The sequence below is a fragment of the Elaeis guineensis genome, chromosome 5 (assembly GCF_000442705.2).
Source record: "Elaeis guineensis isolate ETL-2024a chromosome 5, EG11, whole genome shotgun sequence".
NCBI classification, from domain to species: Eukaryota; Viridiplantae; Streptophyta; class Magnoliopsida; order Arecales; family Arecaceae; genus Elaeis; species Elaeis guineensis.
This window is the reverse complement of record NC_025997.2, coordinates 125,770,346-125,789,256: the sequence shown is the minus strand read 5'-3', so window position 1 is coordinate 125,789,256 and position 18,911 is coordinate 125,770,346. Positions and strand designations below refer to the sequence as shown.

The following is an 18,911-nucleotide window of genomic DNA, read 5'->3' as shown; positions in this document are numbered from 1 at the left end:
TGCTACCGATTGGTCCAAGTTTCGGACCTCCAATGCGGCGACATTGAAACGGTTGATGTAGGCCCGAATGGACTCCCCCTCCCTCTGCTTGATGTTGATGAGGGACTTCGAACCCTTCCAGGGATGCCGGCTGCTAACAAAATGAGCCACAAACTGGTGGCTCATCTGATCAAAGGAAAAGATGGTACCCGGCTTCAGCACCGAGTACCAGTTTCTCGTCGCTCCCTTCAAGGTGGATGGAAAGGCTCGGTATAGAATGGTGTCGGGCGCACCATGAAGCAGCATCATTATCCGGAAGGCCTCCAGGTGGTCAACTGGGTCTGAAGTCCCGTCGTAGCTTTCAAATTGAGGGAGTTTGAAGTTCGGCGGGATCGGTTCCTGCATAATCATTTGAGAAAAGGGAGGGTCAGTACAAATATCCTCACCATAAGCGGAGGGAGCGTGGCGGAGCTCTTCGATCCTCTGTTCATTTCCTGGAGCCTCCTGTCCAGAAAATCCTCTCGACTACGGATCTCGAGGGTCTTCTAACAGAATGGAGGTAGAGATCTTCCAGGAGTGGAATCATGGTCTGATTGAGGGCTCTCCACCCTTGGATTCGTCTTTCTGGGAAAGACGGGGCGGCTGGCCCAAGTGGCCCGTCCCACCGTCGGATTTTGGGGTTCCGATGATACTCTTTCCAGTCGCACTGATGCCTGCGGCTGCTGCTGCTGTTGCATGGCCTGCACAGCTTCAGTGAGGCCTCTGACCTGCTGCACCAGTAGGTCGAATTGCTCCGCACCAACCGCCGTTGCCGGAGGAGGAGGAGGAGGCTGGGAAACCGGAGGTGAGGCCGGAGCCTGAGATCTGGCCGCAGAGGCCGTGGATCGCCGCGTGGATGCTTTGCGGGGAGGCATCGGGCAAAGATCTAGTGGGGCAAGGAGAAGAGGACGCCGGAAAAGATGACCGGAGGCGGTCCCGTTGAGCGCTCCTTTAAGAACAAGGGTACTGCGAAGGTTTAGGCCCCTTCCTCTAGCGCCAATCCTATTGGTGCAAAAATCCGCCTACACCGGAGAAGCTGGAGTCGAGGGAGTCACGATCGCCGTCGGGACCTGCAAAAGAAGTCTAAACCAGAGTTGGGGTTGCTCCGGCAAGACCCTCCGACGTTCAAGTCAGTTCTCTACCTCAACAAGAATGGAGTGCTCGAACGGAAATTTTAGCAAAATTTTGAGATAGAAAATAGAGCTTAGAGAATAACGTATTTGGGGTCCCCCTTTTATAGGCAGAGGGGGCAACAGACTGATAGCGATGTCTGTAACCGTCTGGCAGTGGGCTGCCCAAGGTCAGGAGGAGTTTGTTGCGAAGAGTAGTGGAGTAGGATCATGGCCATCACCGGGACATGCCACGTGGAGTCTGTTGCGGGGAGTGGAGCGACGTCCGTTGTCGCGACTTGCCAGAGGGTGGAGGAACCACGTGGTATCCGTCGCAGGAAGTGGAGTAGAATCGTGGCCATTATTATGGTTTACCACGGAGTGATGGAGCCGCGTGGAATCCGTCGCAGAAAGTGAAGCAGAGTCGTGGCCGTTATTGCGGCTGGCCAGGGAGTGATGGAGCCACGCGGGATCTGTTACAGGAAGTGGAGCAGAGTCGTGGCCGTTACTACGGCCTGCCAGGGAGTCCAGGTCTCGGTTGGAGTCCGATCCCCGTAGAAGCCTTGATGGGGATCATTCGTCGAGGAGTCTCGGCCAAGGCCGCTCGTGATAGAAATTTGAAGTAGATCATTTGCAGCGGAAACTCGGTGTGGGTCGCTTGCAGTAAGGGCTTGGAGTCTGGCTCCCGTAGGAGTCCGGACAAAGTTTTCCTGCAGTCGAAGTCGGGGACGAAGTCCGGCTTCCGTAAGAGTCCGGGTGAAGTTCTCTTGCAGTTGAAGTCGGGGACGAAGTCTTCCAGCAGTTGAAGTCGGGGACGGAGTCCGGCTCCCGTAGGAGTCTGGGCGAAGTCTACCTGCGATCAAAGTCGGGGGCGAAGTCCGGCTCTCATGGGAGTCCGGACGAAATCTTCTTGCGGTTGAAGTCGGGGATGAAGTCCGGCTCCCGTAGGAGTCCGGACGAAGTCTACCTGGACCTAAAGTCAGGGGCGAAGTCTGGCTCTCGTAGGAGTCCGGACGAAGTTTACCAGCAGTTGAAGTCGGGGATGAAGTCCGCTCCCGTAGGAGTCCGGACGGAGTCTACCAGCAGTTGAAGTCGGGGATGAAGTCCGGCTCCCATAGGAGTCCGGATGGAGTCTACCTGCGATCAAAGTCGGGGGCGAAGTCCGGCTCCCGTAGGAGTCCGGACGGAGTCTTCTTGCGGTTGAAGTCGGGGATGAAGTCCAGCTCCCGTAGGAGTCCGGACGAAGTCTTCCAGTAGTTGAAGTCGGGGACGAAGTCCGGCTCCCGCAGGAGTCCGGACAAAGTCTTCCAGCAGTTGAAGTCGGGGATGAAGTCCGGCTCCCGTAGGAATCCAGATGAAGTCTTCCAGCAGTTGAAGTCGGGGACGAAGTCCGGCTCCCGTAGGAGTCCGGACGAAATCTTCCAGCAATTGAAGTCGGGGACGAAGTCTGGCTCCCGTAGGAGTCCAGATGAAGTCTTCCAGCAGTTGAAGTCGGGGACGAAGTCCGGCTCCCATAGGAGTCCGGACGGAGTCTACCTACACTTAAAGTCAAGGGCGAAGTCCGGCTCCCGTAGGAGTCCGGACGAAGTTTACCAGCAGTTGAAGTCGGGAACGAAGTTCGGCTCCCGTAGGAGTCCGGACGAAGTCTTCCAACAGTTGAAGTCGGAGATGAAGTCCGGCTCCCGTAGGAGTCTGGACGAAGTCTTCCAGTAGTTGAAGTTGGGGACGAAGTCCGGCTCCCGTAGGAGTCCGGACGAAGTCTTCTAGCAGGTGGTCGACCACCGCCAAACTTGGATGGAATCCGCCCGTCGTGGTGAGTCCGGTCGACGTTGGTGGGGGTTCATCCATCGGCAGAACTTGGGAATGTTGCGGAGGCTCGGCCGCCAGAGAGGTTCAGCGAGGCGTCGTCGGAGGTCTGACGTCAGTAGAATCCCCAGAGGGTTGCCCCTATCACGAACTTCGGCTGAAAGGTATTTTATATTCAACAATATATAAAATAAGAAATGCACTCATAGAACCATTAACCCATTTGTATTTACAGGATTCTTCTTCGTTCTCAATGAAGTCAAGTGTTTTGATCATTTATCAAAATATACGTTCCCACTCTAAAATATTTAGTTTTGCCTCAAGAGAAAATGTCTCGTTATGGTCAATACCATAATATTGACAATATCCTTAGGCAACCAGACGAGCTTTGTAGGTCTCCACCTTCTCGTCTGCGCTCTTTGATCCTATTAGAGATCCACTTACACCCTATGAGTTTTACTCCTTTAAGTGGATCAACGAATGTCTATACATCGTTGACCATTATGGACTCCATTTCGAACTTTATGGCTTCAACCCACTAATCGGAGTCAGACTTTTGCATAGCATTCATGTAGATGATAAGATCCTCATTATTCTCATTAAGTTCAACAGGATCATGTCCCGGATCAAGAAATCGAAGTGTGTATCCGACGGATGTGGTATTCTACCAAATCTTCTTAATGGTGCCTCTACAACGGATTTTGAATTTGATCTAATCAAATTTGATTCTATGGGTTCACAAGATTGCATCGGTTCTTCTATCCGTCGAACTTCATAAGTTTCACATTAGAGGCATCAATTCCTTCACCAAGGTACTCTTTTTTTAAAAAAGAATGCCGAACAACTCTTATTCTTTTAGCATGGTAGAAGTTATATCTCTTAGATTCTTTAGGGTTAACTAACAAAATAATACACATAGGATCGAAATCCAAGCTAATCGGTCTATAACCACTTGACATAAAATAAACACTCTCAAATCCTAAAGTAAGTGAGTATCGGCTGATGCCTTGTCCATATCCATATAGCATTTTTGTGACTGATTAATTCGAAATCCAGTTCAGAACATAACAAATAGTCTCAAGAGTATAACCCTAAAAGAAGACTGATAAACTTGTAAACCTTATTATGGATCGAACTATGTCTAACAAAGTCGATTTCAATAAGAGAGAATCCTATTCTTTTCTAGATATGTCAAAAATTTATCTGAAAGGCATTTTCCTCCTTAGTCTAACCGAAGAGTTTCAATGCTCCTTTCAATTTATTTCTCTACCTTATTATAAAATTATTTGAATATTTTAAATAATCTAAATTTATGACAAACATGTTCATAGATTTAATACATCAGTATGTATCAGATTCAGAACATCATTAGCTCGTTCACCTTTTCCAGCAAAAGGTGACTTAGTCATCTTACTAAAAAGATAGGATTGATAGGTTGACAATGATTCATATTTATTGACTTCGAAAATTATCTCCTATTTATCTTATTCTTGTTAAATGACCAAGCTTAAATTACCAAAGATAGGCTTCCATCATATTATCTACTCTAAGGAGTTTGTTTGTTGTGTACAGTATACTAACAGGCTGTGTGAATATTATTTTTTAGTTATCCATATGATTTTGACATCATTCATAATGATATCATAAAATCATTAGATAATAGTGATAATCATTAAAATGATATTTTTAGAATTGAAAATAGGCTCGACAATTTTTCAAACTAAGATTGAAATATGACTTTCATCTCTAATGTTCAAAAATCTCTTGCAGTTTTCAATCTTTCTACTAACCTGAAGTCATTGCAATAATTTGCATGGACTTTCGATATCCAATATCCAGATAGTAGTGTCACAGATAGAGAAATCACAAGGTGTTATCATATAAGTACCTTGTCCAGTAATTTTTTGCTGATTTTTCTTCTTTAGCCTGTTCGGATCAAGGGACTCTACCAGACTAGATTAACCTTAGACTCTTTTGTCAGTTCGAACTCATTAGCCCAAGCACGATTCTTTTGCACCTTTTTTTTTTCTTTCTCAAAGATTATTGCCCATCGAAGATACATCTTTAGAGGTGCAAAAGAACTCCTTCAATATTTGAAGGATTTTCTCTCACTGAGCATCATCAAATTTACAACTAAATTCGTATTTTTTATTGCTCTCAAAAAATACCACACGATGATATGATCATTTGGCCACTTTTGATATGTGCCTTTGATCGCATCATGTATGTTGAATGTGGAAACATCAGGTGCTGGATCCATAATCATATTTAGGATACATTCGTACTCTAGAACTATTTGCAACTTTTCATACCATCCATCAAAGTTGGGTCCTATAAATAAGTCACTGTCAAACAGTGAATGGAGCAACGGATATCTAGCCATAACTGAAAGAAAAATATAAGACCTCAATATTTATGAATTGATTAAGCCTAAAGATTTGGACTTTAGTCTAAAGATTCTCTCACTATTTTATATGAATTGATAGTCTTTTCCTCTAATTTAAGGAATTACTTTAATCCCTTAGTGGGTACTAAAATTCACATAGACTGCATACAGATCTGAGGATGGCTCAGTAAACCCATATGCACATATAGGTAGATTCTCAACCAATTATTTCTCCTAACAATTTTTAGTAGTTAATTTAGCCCCAGATTTTATTTCAGTAGGCGATGGACCTCCACTGAAAGTTTCGATTAGGTCAAACCATTAACATGAACCTACTCAGTGATTCTAACTAATAAATGATTAGATCCGAGGATGGTTCGATCAACTCAACCATCATCAAATAGTACAATAGAGTTATCATATGATAAATGATAATTTCATCATTTAGAGAGAATACCAGATGGATGGCACTTGTAATGTCAATCAGAAATAATGGATCCATTACCATTCATCTTAATGAGAGGTTATGATCTAGTTGTCCTCATAACTAGCTGATTTTATGGATCTAATAATTTAGAAGATTTAATTAATTTAGAAAAGAGAGAAAAAGAGATCAATCAGTAGATCATAATCTTCCCACTGACATCACCAAGTCACTTAATCAAATAAGGGTCATGCTGATCGAACTGGCACCAAGATCAGTCATACTGATCAACCTTAATACTGATTAACCTTAATGGTATGGGTCAGCTCGAATCACTTAACGATCTAATCAAAAAATAATCCACCAAATTGGTCAGATAAGTGAGATCAGTGGGAGGGTCTGCTAAGCTTGCCTTGGACACTATCAAAATGACCAGGTAAGCCACTCCCAATTAAAAACTATTGGTCGAAATGCCAAACTTACCTTAGATATCAATTGGTTAACTAGTTTCGATTTGACCAGCCTAATGATTCGGATTCAACCACTGAGCCACAATCAAGGTCCATTTGGTCTAATCAAAGACATGAACTTGACCATCTACAACTATTGTATTGGCTATAGAGAAACTCTGATTTAATCTAATTCAATATTTGGTTAGATTTAATCAATTTCTCTATATAGTTTATTAACTCTTTGATTATAATCTTAGGTCTAATCCAATTAAGAGGATCTAGTTTGAGCTAACTCATACCCCCACATTTTATGCGAATGACATTAGATCTTTAATTTATAATTCTAAATCTAATTGATTCTACACTTAATTCTTAATTAAGTTTTCGCATCAATATGGGTTTAGATTTAGGTTTGAAATAATTTCAATTCTTTTATTTTATAAATAATTTACAATAAATTTTATGCAAAAATTTTCTGTTCTGAAACTAAATCGACTCATCAACATTGAGTCAGTTACACAAGGGGACTGGGTCAACTCAGTTCAAAACTGGGTCAGCTCAGTAATTGTACGAGCACGATTCAAAGAGTTTCAAATCTGAAAAATCTTGCATAATCTTAAAATAAAATTAATCATAAATATCTTTTTAAATCATATCTAAATCTATTATAATTCAAGATTTTATTTTTTCATGATTAAAATAATTTCAATCATATAGATTAGATATTTTATTTTTCATACAACTTTGTATCACACACAACAAACTTAGAATTTCAAAATCTAGAATTTTACAGGCGTTGGCCCCACCTGGGCCGCGTGCCGCCGTCGGCCGCTGGCGGTCTTCCACCGTCTCGGATCTCGTACTGACTTCAAAAGCTCGTATCTCCTCCATCCAAACTTTGTTTGGGGTGATCTTGATCTCGTTGGACTCTGTTTTTCGCCGCGAACCTCGTTGTGGACTCAATATAGGCTGAATCTCGAGGCATCAAATCTTAACATCTTTTTTGTTAGGCTTTTCAGACACAAGAATATGCTCAGCCTTTGCATGCTTTACATCAGCAAAAGACATGGATATCTACTATTTCTAAGTCATGTCATCTTCTTAGTTTTCTGATCCCTCCATGTCAATCTTTATGCATATAAAAGAATACTTACTGATAGATTTGTGCGTAATTATTATCACAATTGTCAGTTGAAGACTCTGATTTCATCTTTCATCTCTTCTTCCTACATTGCAGGCCTTGGACTTCGGACAGAAGGGATCTACCATGGAGGATTTTTGACCTGTCTGCAAATGTTAGCTTCAATGTTTTGGGTTCCCGTATGGTGTGTAAAAGCAGTATAATAAAGCTCTTCTTTCAGTGCTACTGTTGTTTGGAGGATGAGAGAAGGGTGCATTCTGCTGTTTAGCTTGTCTGTCTAATAATAAGATGGGGAGAACATTGAGGTGTTTCGTTTTATGTTCAACTTAACCCAAATGTAAGATACCAGAAACTTTGGCATTATAACAACTACTGGTTTTGTTTGGACCTTCTGATGTCATCATGTCCTTATATTTGGTTTACTTTTCATAGCTGCTCTGATAGACTATTTCTTTGAATGCTCTGTATTGGTATCTAATAACAGGGCAACTTTTGTCTGTGGTTCTTTGCCACCATTGGCCTGCCTTATTCTGGTAATGTCTTCTAAGCTATTTAGGTTGATATAAATGCTTCCACATGGTACTAGGCTATGACACAGTCACATGCTACGAGATACACACATTCTCTTCAAATTCTTATCCTATTTATTTGTAATACTCACAAGCTCTTAGTATCTGTAAAAGAAAAACCCGAGAGATGCAGGGAGGAGAAACATAAAAAAAAAAAATGGAGAAGATCTCTTCAATATATTTCACTATGATATGTACATCCATATATAGAGATGAAGAAGAGAGAAACAGGCAGAAAATTGGAAAGATCACGGTATCAATTACGTGATCCTCCCAATTCAAAAACATGCCATAGTAATTATAAAATATTCTAGACAATATTCTAGACAATGAACATTCTTAATATTCTGTAACATGCCATTGTAAAAAATATTCTAGACAATGTACATTCCTAATATTCTGTATATTCCTGATATAGGCAATGTACATTCCTAATAGTCCCCCTCAAGTTGGCGCATAGAGATTTCAAATATCCAACTTGCATAGAATCTCTTGAAAATGATCACAGCCGAGAGCTTTGGTAAAGATATCTGCAAGCTGACAATGTATAGGAACATATCGTGTAGCAATGTCTTGAGATTGTAGTCGCTCTTTGACAAAATGACAATCAATTTCTATGTGTTTGGTCCGCTCATGAAACACAGGATTTGCAGCAATGTGTAAAGCTGCTTGATTATCGCAATAAAGGAACATGGGACCATGATGTGAAACACTGAGGTCGGATAAGAGGGCTCGAAGCCATAGTAATTCACTGATAGTGTGTGCCATAGACCGGTATTCGATCTCTGCAGAGGAACGAGACACTGTTGTCTGCTTCTTAGCACGCCAAGAAATCGAAACATCTCCTAAGAAAACATAGAAACCTGTAGTAGAGCACCTTGTCATGGGATATCATGCCCAGTCTGCATCACAATAAGCATATAACTGAAAGGTATTGACACTTGGAAAAAATATGCCTGGACCTGGAGACCCTTTCAAATCTCGTAAAATGCGGAAGGCTGCGTCTAAGTGTGGTTGCCGAGGAGATTGCATAAACTGTGTCAGAACATGCACCGAGTATGCAATATCAGGCCTAGTGATGGTCAAATAAATGAGTCGTCCCAGCAATCGACGATATGGACCTTGATCATCAAGTAGTTTTCTATCATCCGCTGTGAGCTTGAGATGTTGCTGCATAGAAAATTTTATGGGCTTGGTCCCAATCATTCCGGTCTCCTGGATAATGTCAAGAGTATATTTTCGTTGTGATACAAATATGCCCGAAGGTGATCGTGCCACTTCTAATCCAAGAAAATATTTTAAGTTGCCCAGGTCTTTAATGTGAAACTTGTCTTGCAAATATTGTTTCAGTGCCTGACATTTCGAAGGGTTATTCCCTGTAATAATCATATCATCCACATAAACAAGAATGGTAATGAAAGAGTCCTCATCCTGTTTGGTGAACAGAGAGTGATCGGCTTTAGATTGAGTACAACCATATTGAAGCAAGGAGTGGGAGAACTTTTCAAACCACTATCTTGATGCTTGCTTGAGTCCATAAAGAGACTTATGCAACCGACAAATACGTGTATCACTTGGTTTTAGAAATTCTGACGGAGGTGTCATGTATACTTCTTCATGAAGATCGCCATGAAGAAAAGCATTGTTGACATCCAACTGATGTAACTGCCAATGTTTAGCGGAAGCAACAGCTAAGAGACACCGTACTGTAGTCAATTTAGCCACCAGAGCAAAAGTCTTGGTGTAGTCAAGGCCTTCTATTTGTGTATATCCCTTTGCCACTAACCGAGCCTTGTATCGCTCAATAGAACCATCAGTCTTGTATTTAATTTTGTATACCCATCTTGATCCAATGGGTTTCTTCCCGAGTGGTAGATGCTCCAAAGTCCAAGTGCCATTTTGCTGGAGAGCAGTGAGCTCAGCCCCCATTGCTTCTCGCCACTTAGGATCCTTTACGGCTTGAGAAAAGATTTTAGGTTTTTTATGAGAGGTAATAGCTGAAATAAAAGCTCGATGGGAAGCATTAAGCTTAGAATAAGTGAGGTAGCAAGAAATAGGATAAGGCTTACCTGAGGTCACTGAATTGGCGGATGTGTCCGGAGGTCTCCCCACTCCTGGGGCATCGACAATGTAGTCCTGTAATCGAACGGGTTGCTTCCTATCTCTAATGGACCGTAACTTAGGTCCAATGGTCTTAGAAGATGAAGCCTGCTCAGGAGAGATAGTGTCGATTGCATCAAGAGTCCTGTTCAAACTTGACATTTGGTTCGAATCAATGGAATTGGTTTGTGTTTGATCTGACTCATGAGAAAGAATAGAGTTTGAAATCTGTCCTTGGGTCTGACCCAAATTAGGTACATGAGATAAATTATTGGTTGCCAAAGGAAATCCCACATCATAATCAGTCTGATTTGGTTGTGAAAAAGAAGGTATAATAGAAAAAGAAGGTAATGTTTGAGAATAAGGAAACGTCTTCTCATGAAAGATAACATCACGTGAAGCAAATATTTCATGAGTTTCAAGGTTATATACACGATAACCCTTTTGACCAAGAGGATATCCAACGAACACACAAGCACGAGAATAAGGTTGAAATTTATCACTGGACATCTCATGCACATAACAAAGGCTACCAAAGACTCTCAAATGATCATAGGTGGGTGGTTTATGAAATAAGAGTTCGTAGGGACTCTTGCCATTCAATTTTGGTGTAGATGCCAAATTAATTAAATAGGTGGCAGTCAAAACACATTCTCTCCAAAATGACACAGGCAAGTTGGCTTGAAATCTTAGAGCACGGGCAACATTTAATAGATGTCGATGTTTACGCTCAACCACCCCATTTTGTTCTGGTGTCCCAACACAAGAAGTTTGTGATATAATCTCATGTTCTAGAAGATGTGATTTCAATGGTCTGGCTACAAACTCTTGAGCGTTATCACTACGTATGTGTTTAAGGTTGGCATCAAAATAATTTTTGACCATAGCATGAAAATTAACAAAGCATTGGTATGCCTCAGATTTTCTTTGTAATAGATAAACCCAAGTAGCCCTTGTGTAATCATCAACAATAGTGAGAAAGAAATTAGCTCCCGTGTGTGATGGGGTACGATATGGTCCCCATATATCAATATGAACTAAATTAAATGGTGAAGCAGATTTATTAATGCTCAAGGAAAAAGGCTTTCTTGTCTATTTTGCACGATAGCAAATGTCACAACAATTATTTATGGAATCAAAAGAAGTATTTAAAAGAAAAGAAACAAGTTTCAAACGCTTGTAAGAGCAATGTCCTAACCGAGCATGCCAGAGATTAATCGAAACATTGACTTTATTTGTCCGTGCAGGACGTATTGCCAAGCCTTTGAAGTAGTAAAGACCATCCCGGAGTTCACCCAATCCAATCAGCTTCCTCGTGGCAAGGTCCTGTAGAGAACAAAATGTGGGAAAGAAGAGAACAGCATAATTAAGTTCTCGAGCAAGTTTGCTTACTGAAACAAGATTGCAAGTAAAATTAAGAGCATATAAAGTACAGTGCAAGGTAATATCATTGGTCAAAGTAATATCACCATATGAATGTACAGGCATATTGACTCCATTAGGTAAAGTAACTGAGAGTGCATTGTCAAGAGATTCAATATTATGAAGAAAGGACTTACAAAAGGTTAAGTGTTCGGAAGCACCACTATCAAGGATCCAAGAATGATGAAAAGAATCAAGAGAGGCCTTACCAACAAAATTTACGGCACTTTGAGTCTTATCTTGTCCAAGAAGAAAAATAAGTTGCTGATATTGTGTAGGAGAAAGACCCGGTATTGGAGAGATTCTGTCTGTATTCAATGGTGTAGTAGCATTCACGGCAACCCCTCCTTGGTGCTGACTACCGATCTCGGCTCCATTGCCTCTACCCTTAACTCGATCTTTGGATTGCCATCTAGGTGGGTACCCAATTAGCTCGAAGCATCTATCACGGGTATGTCCTGTCTTCTTGCAGTGGTCGCATTGAAAATATTTTTTATTCCTTTCCTTGGAGCCGATCTCTTTATTCGCCCTTTCTGTCATGGGCTTAACAGTGAGAGCCGCGGCTTCGGGTTGAGAAGTTCGAACAGCGACGACTTCCTTCTGCTTTTCACTTCAAATCAATAAGGCATATGCCTTATTAACTGTTGGTAATGGCTCCATGGACAGCAGCTGATCTCGCAACGTGTCGTAGGAGTCCTTGAGACCAAAAAGAAATTGATGTAGTCTCTCTTCTTTTTTCTCAACTTGGATCTCTCTAGTGGCTCCACACGAAAAGTCGGCACCTTGGAATAAGCCGTAAGTTCCTCCCACAAGCCACGAAGATGGGCATAATAAGCGGCAATAGTCATATCATTGCCTTGCCTGAAACTCCAGATTTGGATCTTTAACTCATGAATGCGAGGAGCATTGCCTTGAGAGTATCTTTCCTCAAGATCGACCCAAATATCTCGAGCACTTTCAAAAAAAGAGATGCTGTTATAGATTTTTGGTACAATAGAGTTGTAGATCCATGACATCATCATTGAATTGCACGTATCCCAGAGAAAATGATCCCGCGATCCATCTATAGGTCGTGCAAGTGTCCCATCAACGAACCGAATTTTTCGTTTGGCTCGAAGAGCAGTGATAATGGCCCTTCGCTATGCAGGATAGTTCGGTCCCTTGAGTAGAGATGTCACAAGGGCATTCCCAGGATTCTCTGAAGGTGAGATGAAATAGGGAGATGCCGGATCATGTGCAGCATTTAAGGTCGATGACGAACCATCCTTCATAGATTCGATTGTGGTGCTCTGATCGATTTGATCTGACATGTTGATGAGGACAAGATGTAGCAACTATTTGCCTCCAGCTACGTGCAAGAGGATGCTTCAGCAACAACCTGCTGTAAGCACTTAATCGAGAAAAAGACTTGGATCAATGGCGACCCTGCTCTGATACCATATAAAAGAAAAATCCGAGAGATGCAGGAAAAGGAGGAGAAACATAAAAAAAAAAAGTGGAGAAGATCTCTTCAATATATTTCACTATGATATGTACATCCATATATAGAGATGAAGAAGAGAGAAACAGGCAGGAAATTAGAAAGATCACGGTATCAATCACGTGATCCTCCCAATTCAAAAATATGTCATAGTAATTATAAAATATTCTAGATAATATTCTAGACAATGGACATTCCTAATATTCTGTAACATACCATTGTAAAAAATATTCTAGACAATGTACATTCTTAATATTCTGTATATTCCTGATATAGGCAATGTATGTTCCTAATGTATCTAATGTTGCTTGATTATTACCTTCTGTTCTTGTATTCAATCAAGGCTTGGTCTTTATTCTCTAGTCATTTTGAACAGCTGTGTCATTGTTTTTGATTTGCTGGAGAGTTTAGAAGCAGAAAAATGTGGCATAAACTTAGGCTTTGTCTACTTAATTTGCTGACAGAATTTAATGGCATGCAGAGGGACATGTGGTCCCTAATGGTACTAGCATTGGTGTTTTGTGCAAAATGTTCTGAATTCCAATTTAACTCCAATTCCTGAATGCCTTTCCAATTCAGTCTTTGATAAAATATCCGACACGTCTATCATGTAGGAGAAGATGTTGTGCATGTGTGCATGTCTGCAAGCTCGCATGCATGTGGGATGTGTCGGTGTGCGTTTGGCTATGTGGGCGTTCATTGTGTACACAGAATCACAGATCGATACAGAACTCGGTAGAACTGTGATTTCAGTATGCCTTTTCTAACCAGTCCTTTTGAATGCCTGATTTTGTGGACAGTGGCCTTTTATTAGCTATAGAATGTGTTTGTCCTGTTAATTCTAAGTTCGATATAGCTTCAGCTGCATTGAATGAATGAGGTCAGGATCCAACAATTCTTTCCAATTAAACCTGCATTACATGTCTGCAAACACAATTTCTTTCATCAGCTACAGTGCAAATCATGGAAGATGACTAAATAAATGACACAGTTTTTATTTTTAGGGACCAAGATCTACTAGACAAGGATCTTGATCCTAAGCTATTTATCTAGTGAAAGATAAAGCAATTCTCTGAACTCCAGCCTCCTAGTTTCATTGTGAAAAGTTCTATGCTTGTTAGGCCAATAGGTCAGCCAAATTGTCCCTTTGAGTTCCCACTCCATGGTCTTTCCTAAGGCTTCTTCACTCACCTTCCATCACACACTCTCCCCATACTCATCTCCAGCAAAGATCACCCCTCCTTGTTTTGTGAAAGGTCTGCAAGCTTTTGAGTACCTGTTTCTGAACCATGCTTTAGGTCGACATAACATCAGCTTCGAAGGCTTAGAAGAGAAGACTTCTCTGCCATTGACACCATCATGAAGAAACCAATTCAGGATAGCGCTGTTTCCATGGACTGATTGTTCAAATTTCCAAGGCTTCATGCTCATTGTGACAGTATCTGCAGCCGTAACTGTGAGGCCCAAAGAAGTTGGAGGATCGAACGAGCCCTGGAGGCCCTTCTCTAGGCCAACTTCATGGATAGGATTGTCAGTGGATTTGCTTACTGATACTGGTAGCACATCGGACTGAAGGGTTGGAGTGAGAAGCAAAGATATTCGAGAAGGGAAATGTTTTTCCTCAGTTCCATAACCTTTTCTAGCCATCAGACGATCAGATACTAGTGGGTTCACATCACACCTATTCATGGAGAAAAAGAAAAATATATTAAGTTTGCTTCGGCTTCCATGATTCGGAGAACCTGAAATGAATCTGATATTCTGCTAACCTCATGTTATCCACGCTGACCGACACATCGATCCAGTTCTCACGAAAGATGATTCTGTATGCCAGCTGAATCACACCTTCCAACTGCTGGTACTTCAGGGAGAAAAGCAGGCGATCATCCTGAGACGAAGTACTTGGATCTTCGATGCTCATGGCTACCATTGGGCAGTACAGCTGCACTTTCCATAGCCTGCTCGCTGACAAGGTGTATGAGAACAATGGAGAGGGTGATGTGAGAGAGCTATTTGATGCTTGGAACTCTATTATCCAATTAGTGATGCCAAGGCTGATAGATCTCATCCATTGTTCTTCGAGGTTGGATCCAAGGACCCGCATTAAGATCTTTGATGCTTCTCGGGACCTCGAGCTAGCTAGTTGAAGCCTCGACGAGTCTATGAATTCTGCACGAAAGTCCTGAGGAACTTCATAGATGCAAACTAGGAAAGCAAGATTGAGGAATGCCACATTGAATATATCTGAGGAATCATCACTAATTTGTATTGCTGGTTGTCTGAAGGGACTTTTCTTATTGGAGCCATACTTAAGGACTGAATTGATGATATTGGAGAACAGATGAATTATGATGTCATCATCCAAATACTCTTGGGTCTTTGTTTTCAGGTGGAAGGACTTGGACGTCCAAAGGGAGATGGGGATTTGGAAGTTTGCAAAGATGGAGAAGGTGACTTGTGGTCTTTGGCTATGAAGGCTTTTGATGACTGACAGATTAAGGGATCGGTTTGTTGATTCTAAGGAACAGATGCAAAGAGAAATGGTATTTGTATTCCATTGATTGATGGAAGGAAGGTTTCTTATCCATCTCCAGACATCAGTAGTAGAAGCCATGATATGAATGGATTGCAGATTCATCACATTCATCATGAATTTAAAGCATCTGAAGAGGAGATCCTCAGTGGTAGGGGAAGGAAGCCGAAAGCAGACGTAACACTGATTTTCCAACAATGCATATCTAATCATGGTGGTGTATAACTTTCTAAATATAAATTTAATCAATGTTTGCAAGAGAAGTTCAGAACACACAGATGTAGTTTGAAAGACCTTCTGGTAGATTGCTTTCTTATGTTTTTTGATATTTCTAGGAAGTTGGAGCACGGAAGGAAGGATTACTTTGGATAACGATCTTTGTCAAACTTATCACCTAACACAAATCATCCCCTTACCTTTTTCATTGCTTATGCTTCTTGTATTACCAATATCTCTTCAAACTTTATGCTTCCTGAAGCAGTTCACTGAAATTAAATTCCAAACCTTCCTTTGCCATTTTCAAGGAGAACCAAAAGTACATACCCACATACATCAGGCTCTTCGAATGTGGAAGTTCGCATTTCGTGGAAGGCCGGTAATGTGCTAATTGTGACTCGATTCTCTAAATTAGGCAGAGATAGGTTCAAAGCATCATAGGTGAATGAGTAGGTGCTGTTCCTTGGGCACTCAGAAAGAGAAGCCTTCCCTAATAGCCTATCCACTAGTCCATTGTCTTCCTTGTCATGAAAACTACTGTTCTGTTAAAAGTCTACCTCTGATCTCTTCATATGAAGAGCATGTAACTTCTATCTCAAGCTTCTCCTTTCAGGTAGGCCAAACTTACACACATTTACAGAAGTTAGGATTCTCCGAGAAACATATGTTAGGATTCAATGTGTATCTTGAGTTATTTAGGAAAGAGTATGCATGGTAAATGGTGCTTTTTTTTATTTTGTTTTCTAAAAATTATTTAAGGTACTTGATGAATAAAAACAGATGTATCTTTAGGTCTCCGATTGTGAGATAGCAACCAGACAGGTATGCAGATTCATCGAAAGTAGAATCTAGCAGATCTGTGATGTATTTTGTTTGGTTTCTATCTTAATAAAGGCCTGCAGACTCTCTGATCTAGTTTCAACGGAAATGCTAAAGAATCTGGAATCAGTAAATTAAGAGTGTGCTTGGTTACACTTTTTGATTTTGATTTTTGGTTCTTAAAAAATATTTTTTATTTTTTTTTTATTTTTGCTATTGAGTAAAAGTAAAAAAGCAAAAAATATGTTTGGTAACTAGATTACTATAAAGCAAAAGGCAATGTTTAGGAACGGCAGGTGAAGAACTTGATGAGGGGGAAGGTTCGAGAAGGGAGTGAGAAGGAGGTGAAGAGATGAAGAGCTCGACGAGGGAGAAGGATTTAGGCTCTTTATTTTTTGGTTTGGCATTTTAGACGTGGAAAAGCAAAAAAAAATAGAAAAGTAAATTTTGAAAAGCAAAAAATTTTTATTTTGTATATAAAGTAATTATTTTGATTATTTTGATTTTTGCTTTTTATTTTTCATAGTGTTACCAAATATTATTTTTTGATTTTTATATTTTAAAAATCAAAAAATAAAAAATAATATTTTTTTAATGGCTAACCAAATGCACCCTAACTTGACTCATTCTGACCAACCGTTCAATCATCAAAATTTCAGCAAACATCAAAGAGCTTTATTGAGGCAAATTCATAATTTCCTTTCTAATTCTACCAGTCTAGAATGTCTTCTGATTTCTTAAAAGACAAAGCTGCATTTATCAAGTAATATAATCGATATTAGCGAGATCTCTGAAGTCCTTTTTTTTACACTTTTTTCTTTTTTTTCTGAATGATGCCCAGGATTTGAACCACTGTTAAAAGACATGGATGCATGCATTGACATCTTCATGAATATCTCATTATCTTAATGAATTAGCTTCGTCATCCCTCTCTTTTCCTTCCCAGAAAAAAAAAAAAAAGAAGAGACATCTTCATGAATAGGAAACTACTCCCTTTAATTATGTCTCTTGTTTGAATCACTAATTTTATCCAGGAAGTAATTGTTCTTGATATTAATCTGTAGAGTGTCTTTCTGAAGATTTCAAATGCATGCATGCATACATACGTACATACATCTACATACATATATGCATGTATGCATACACACACTCACACATTATGCATGCACGTAACATATTTGTAAGGAGAAAGAATAATTAGGAGAATGAAGAAAAAACAGGTAGCTAGTAAAGTTTTAGGTTAGATTGAGCACCAGTAAGTTAATGATGGTGGTGGAAAGAATATTAAACAAATCTATCTTGAGGTCTTATAAATTCAAATTGATTGGTTACACCAATTAGACTTTCAAAATACTTCGCTTTGTTTCATACTTCAACATGTATACACAAATATTTTTTTCCTGATCAAGTGATTATAAAAAAAAGAAGAAACCATAATCAAGAAGAATGCATGTGTAACTCATATGTTAAATACTTTGAATAAGGAGAGCTGATTTAGTTGACAATGAAAGAGGATTGAACGTATATGACAATGTCAGACATCCAATAACTTGTAATAGATCGCTTATGCTCAATTTGTAATAAAATCAAGTATCTAGCTTATTAATGTAGGCTTCCACTCTCTACCTTCATACAGTAATGTTAACCAGACCGGCTTTACTTGTCTAAGAGAAGGCATATTGGTTCATTTAATTTTCAAATTATAGTGCTAGTTGATAAGACAAGAGAAGAGAACAGCATCAGGCTAGAAATTTATCATGCACCAGAAGAATATTCTGAGACACATTGAGAGAACCTTGAATTGACCCTAAAATAGTGAATTTTGTTGCTTTAAAAATGTTCCTTAATTGGGGAAAAAATGTTCTTAATTAATGAGAATGTTGATATGACCAAGGATGTCTCCCTTATGATTGGATAGGGTGATGGATCTACAGTCAAAATCCTTAAAAGCTGAAGTAACAGTCATGCAAGATACTTGTGAGACTCACTTTGTTCCATTTATCAGTAGGTAGATGCGAGTTAGATATACGGAAAAAAACACACACCAAGAAGAAGGAAGCACTTAAAAGAAATGAATTTTTTTAGGTAATACATAGTCAACCAGAATGGGATACCATTGACATATGAAAAGAAAATGATAAATGCATGGTTTGCATGTGTATGATTGATTCCAAATAGGAGGGCAGCAACCTGCTAGGACTATGAGCTGTCTGGAGGTCGGCGGTCACAGGGTTAATGGGTGGTGCTACGTGTATTAATGTGTGCCGTCGATGATGTTTGACCATGCACATAGCGGATTATATGGATCTTGAATTTTACTACGGTACTATAAAAAAATATTTAAATTTTTTATTATTTATTTATTTTTAATTTTTAAATTAATTAATGATCATTCAAATTTCAACTAGATGAACATTTATGTGCATAGCTGATGTA

The 18,911-nt window shown here is 40.1% G+C and overlaps 1 protein-coding gene across 1 annotated transcript; it reads right to left on the bottom strand.

Moving 5' to 3' along the window:
- Nucleotides 1–13,812: 13,812 nt before the first annotated feature.
- LOC105045903 (uncharacterized) lies at nt 13,813–15,521 on the bottom strand. The gene is made up of 2 exons (XM_073258454.1): nt 14,677–15,521; nt 13,813–14,588 (listed from the first exon to the last, which is right to left on the bottom strand). The coding sequence occupies exons 1-2, from the start codon at nt 15,519–15,521 to the stop codon at nt 14,105–14,107; spliced, it is 1,329 nt and encodes a 442-aa protein (XP_073114555.1). The 3' UTR covers nt 13,813–14,104.
- Nucleotides 15,522–18,911: the final 3,390 nt, after the last annotated feature.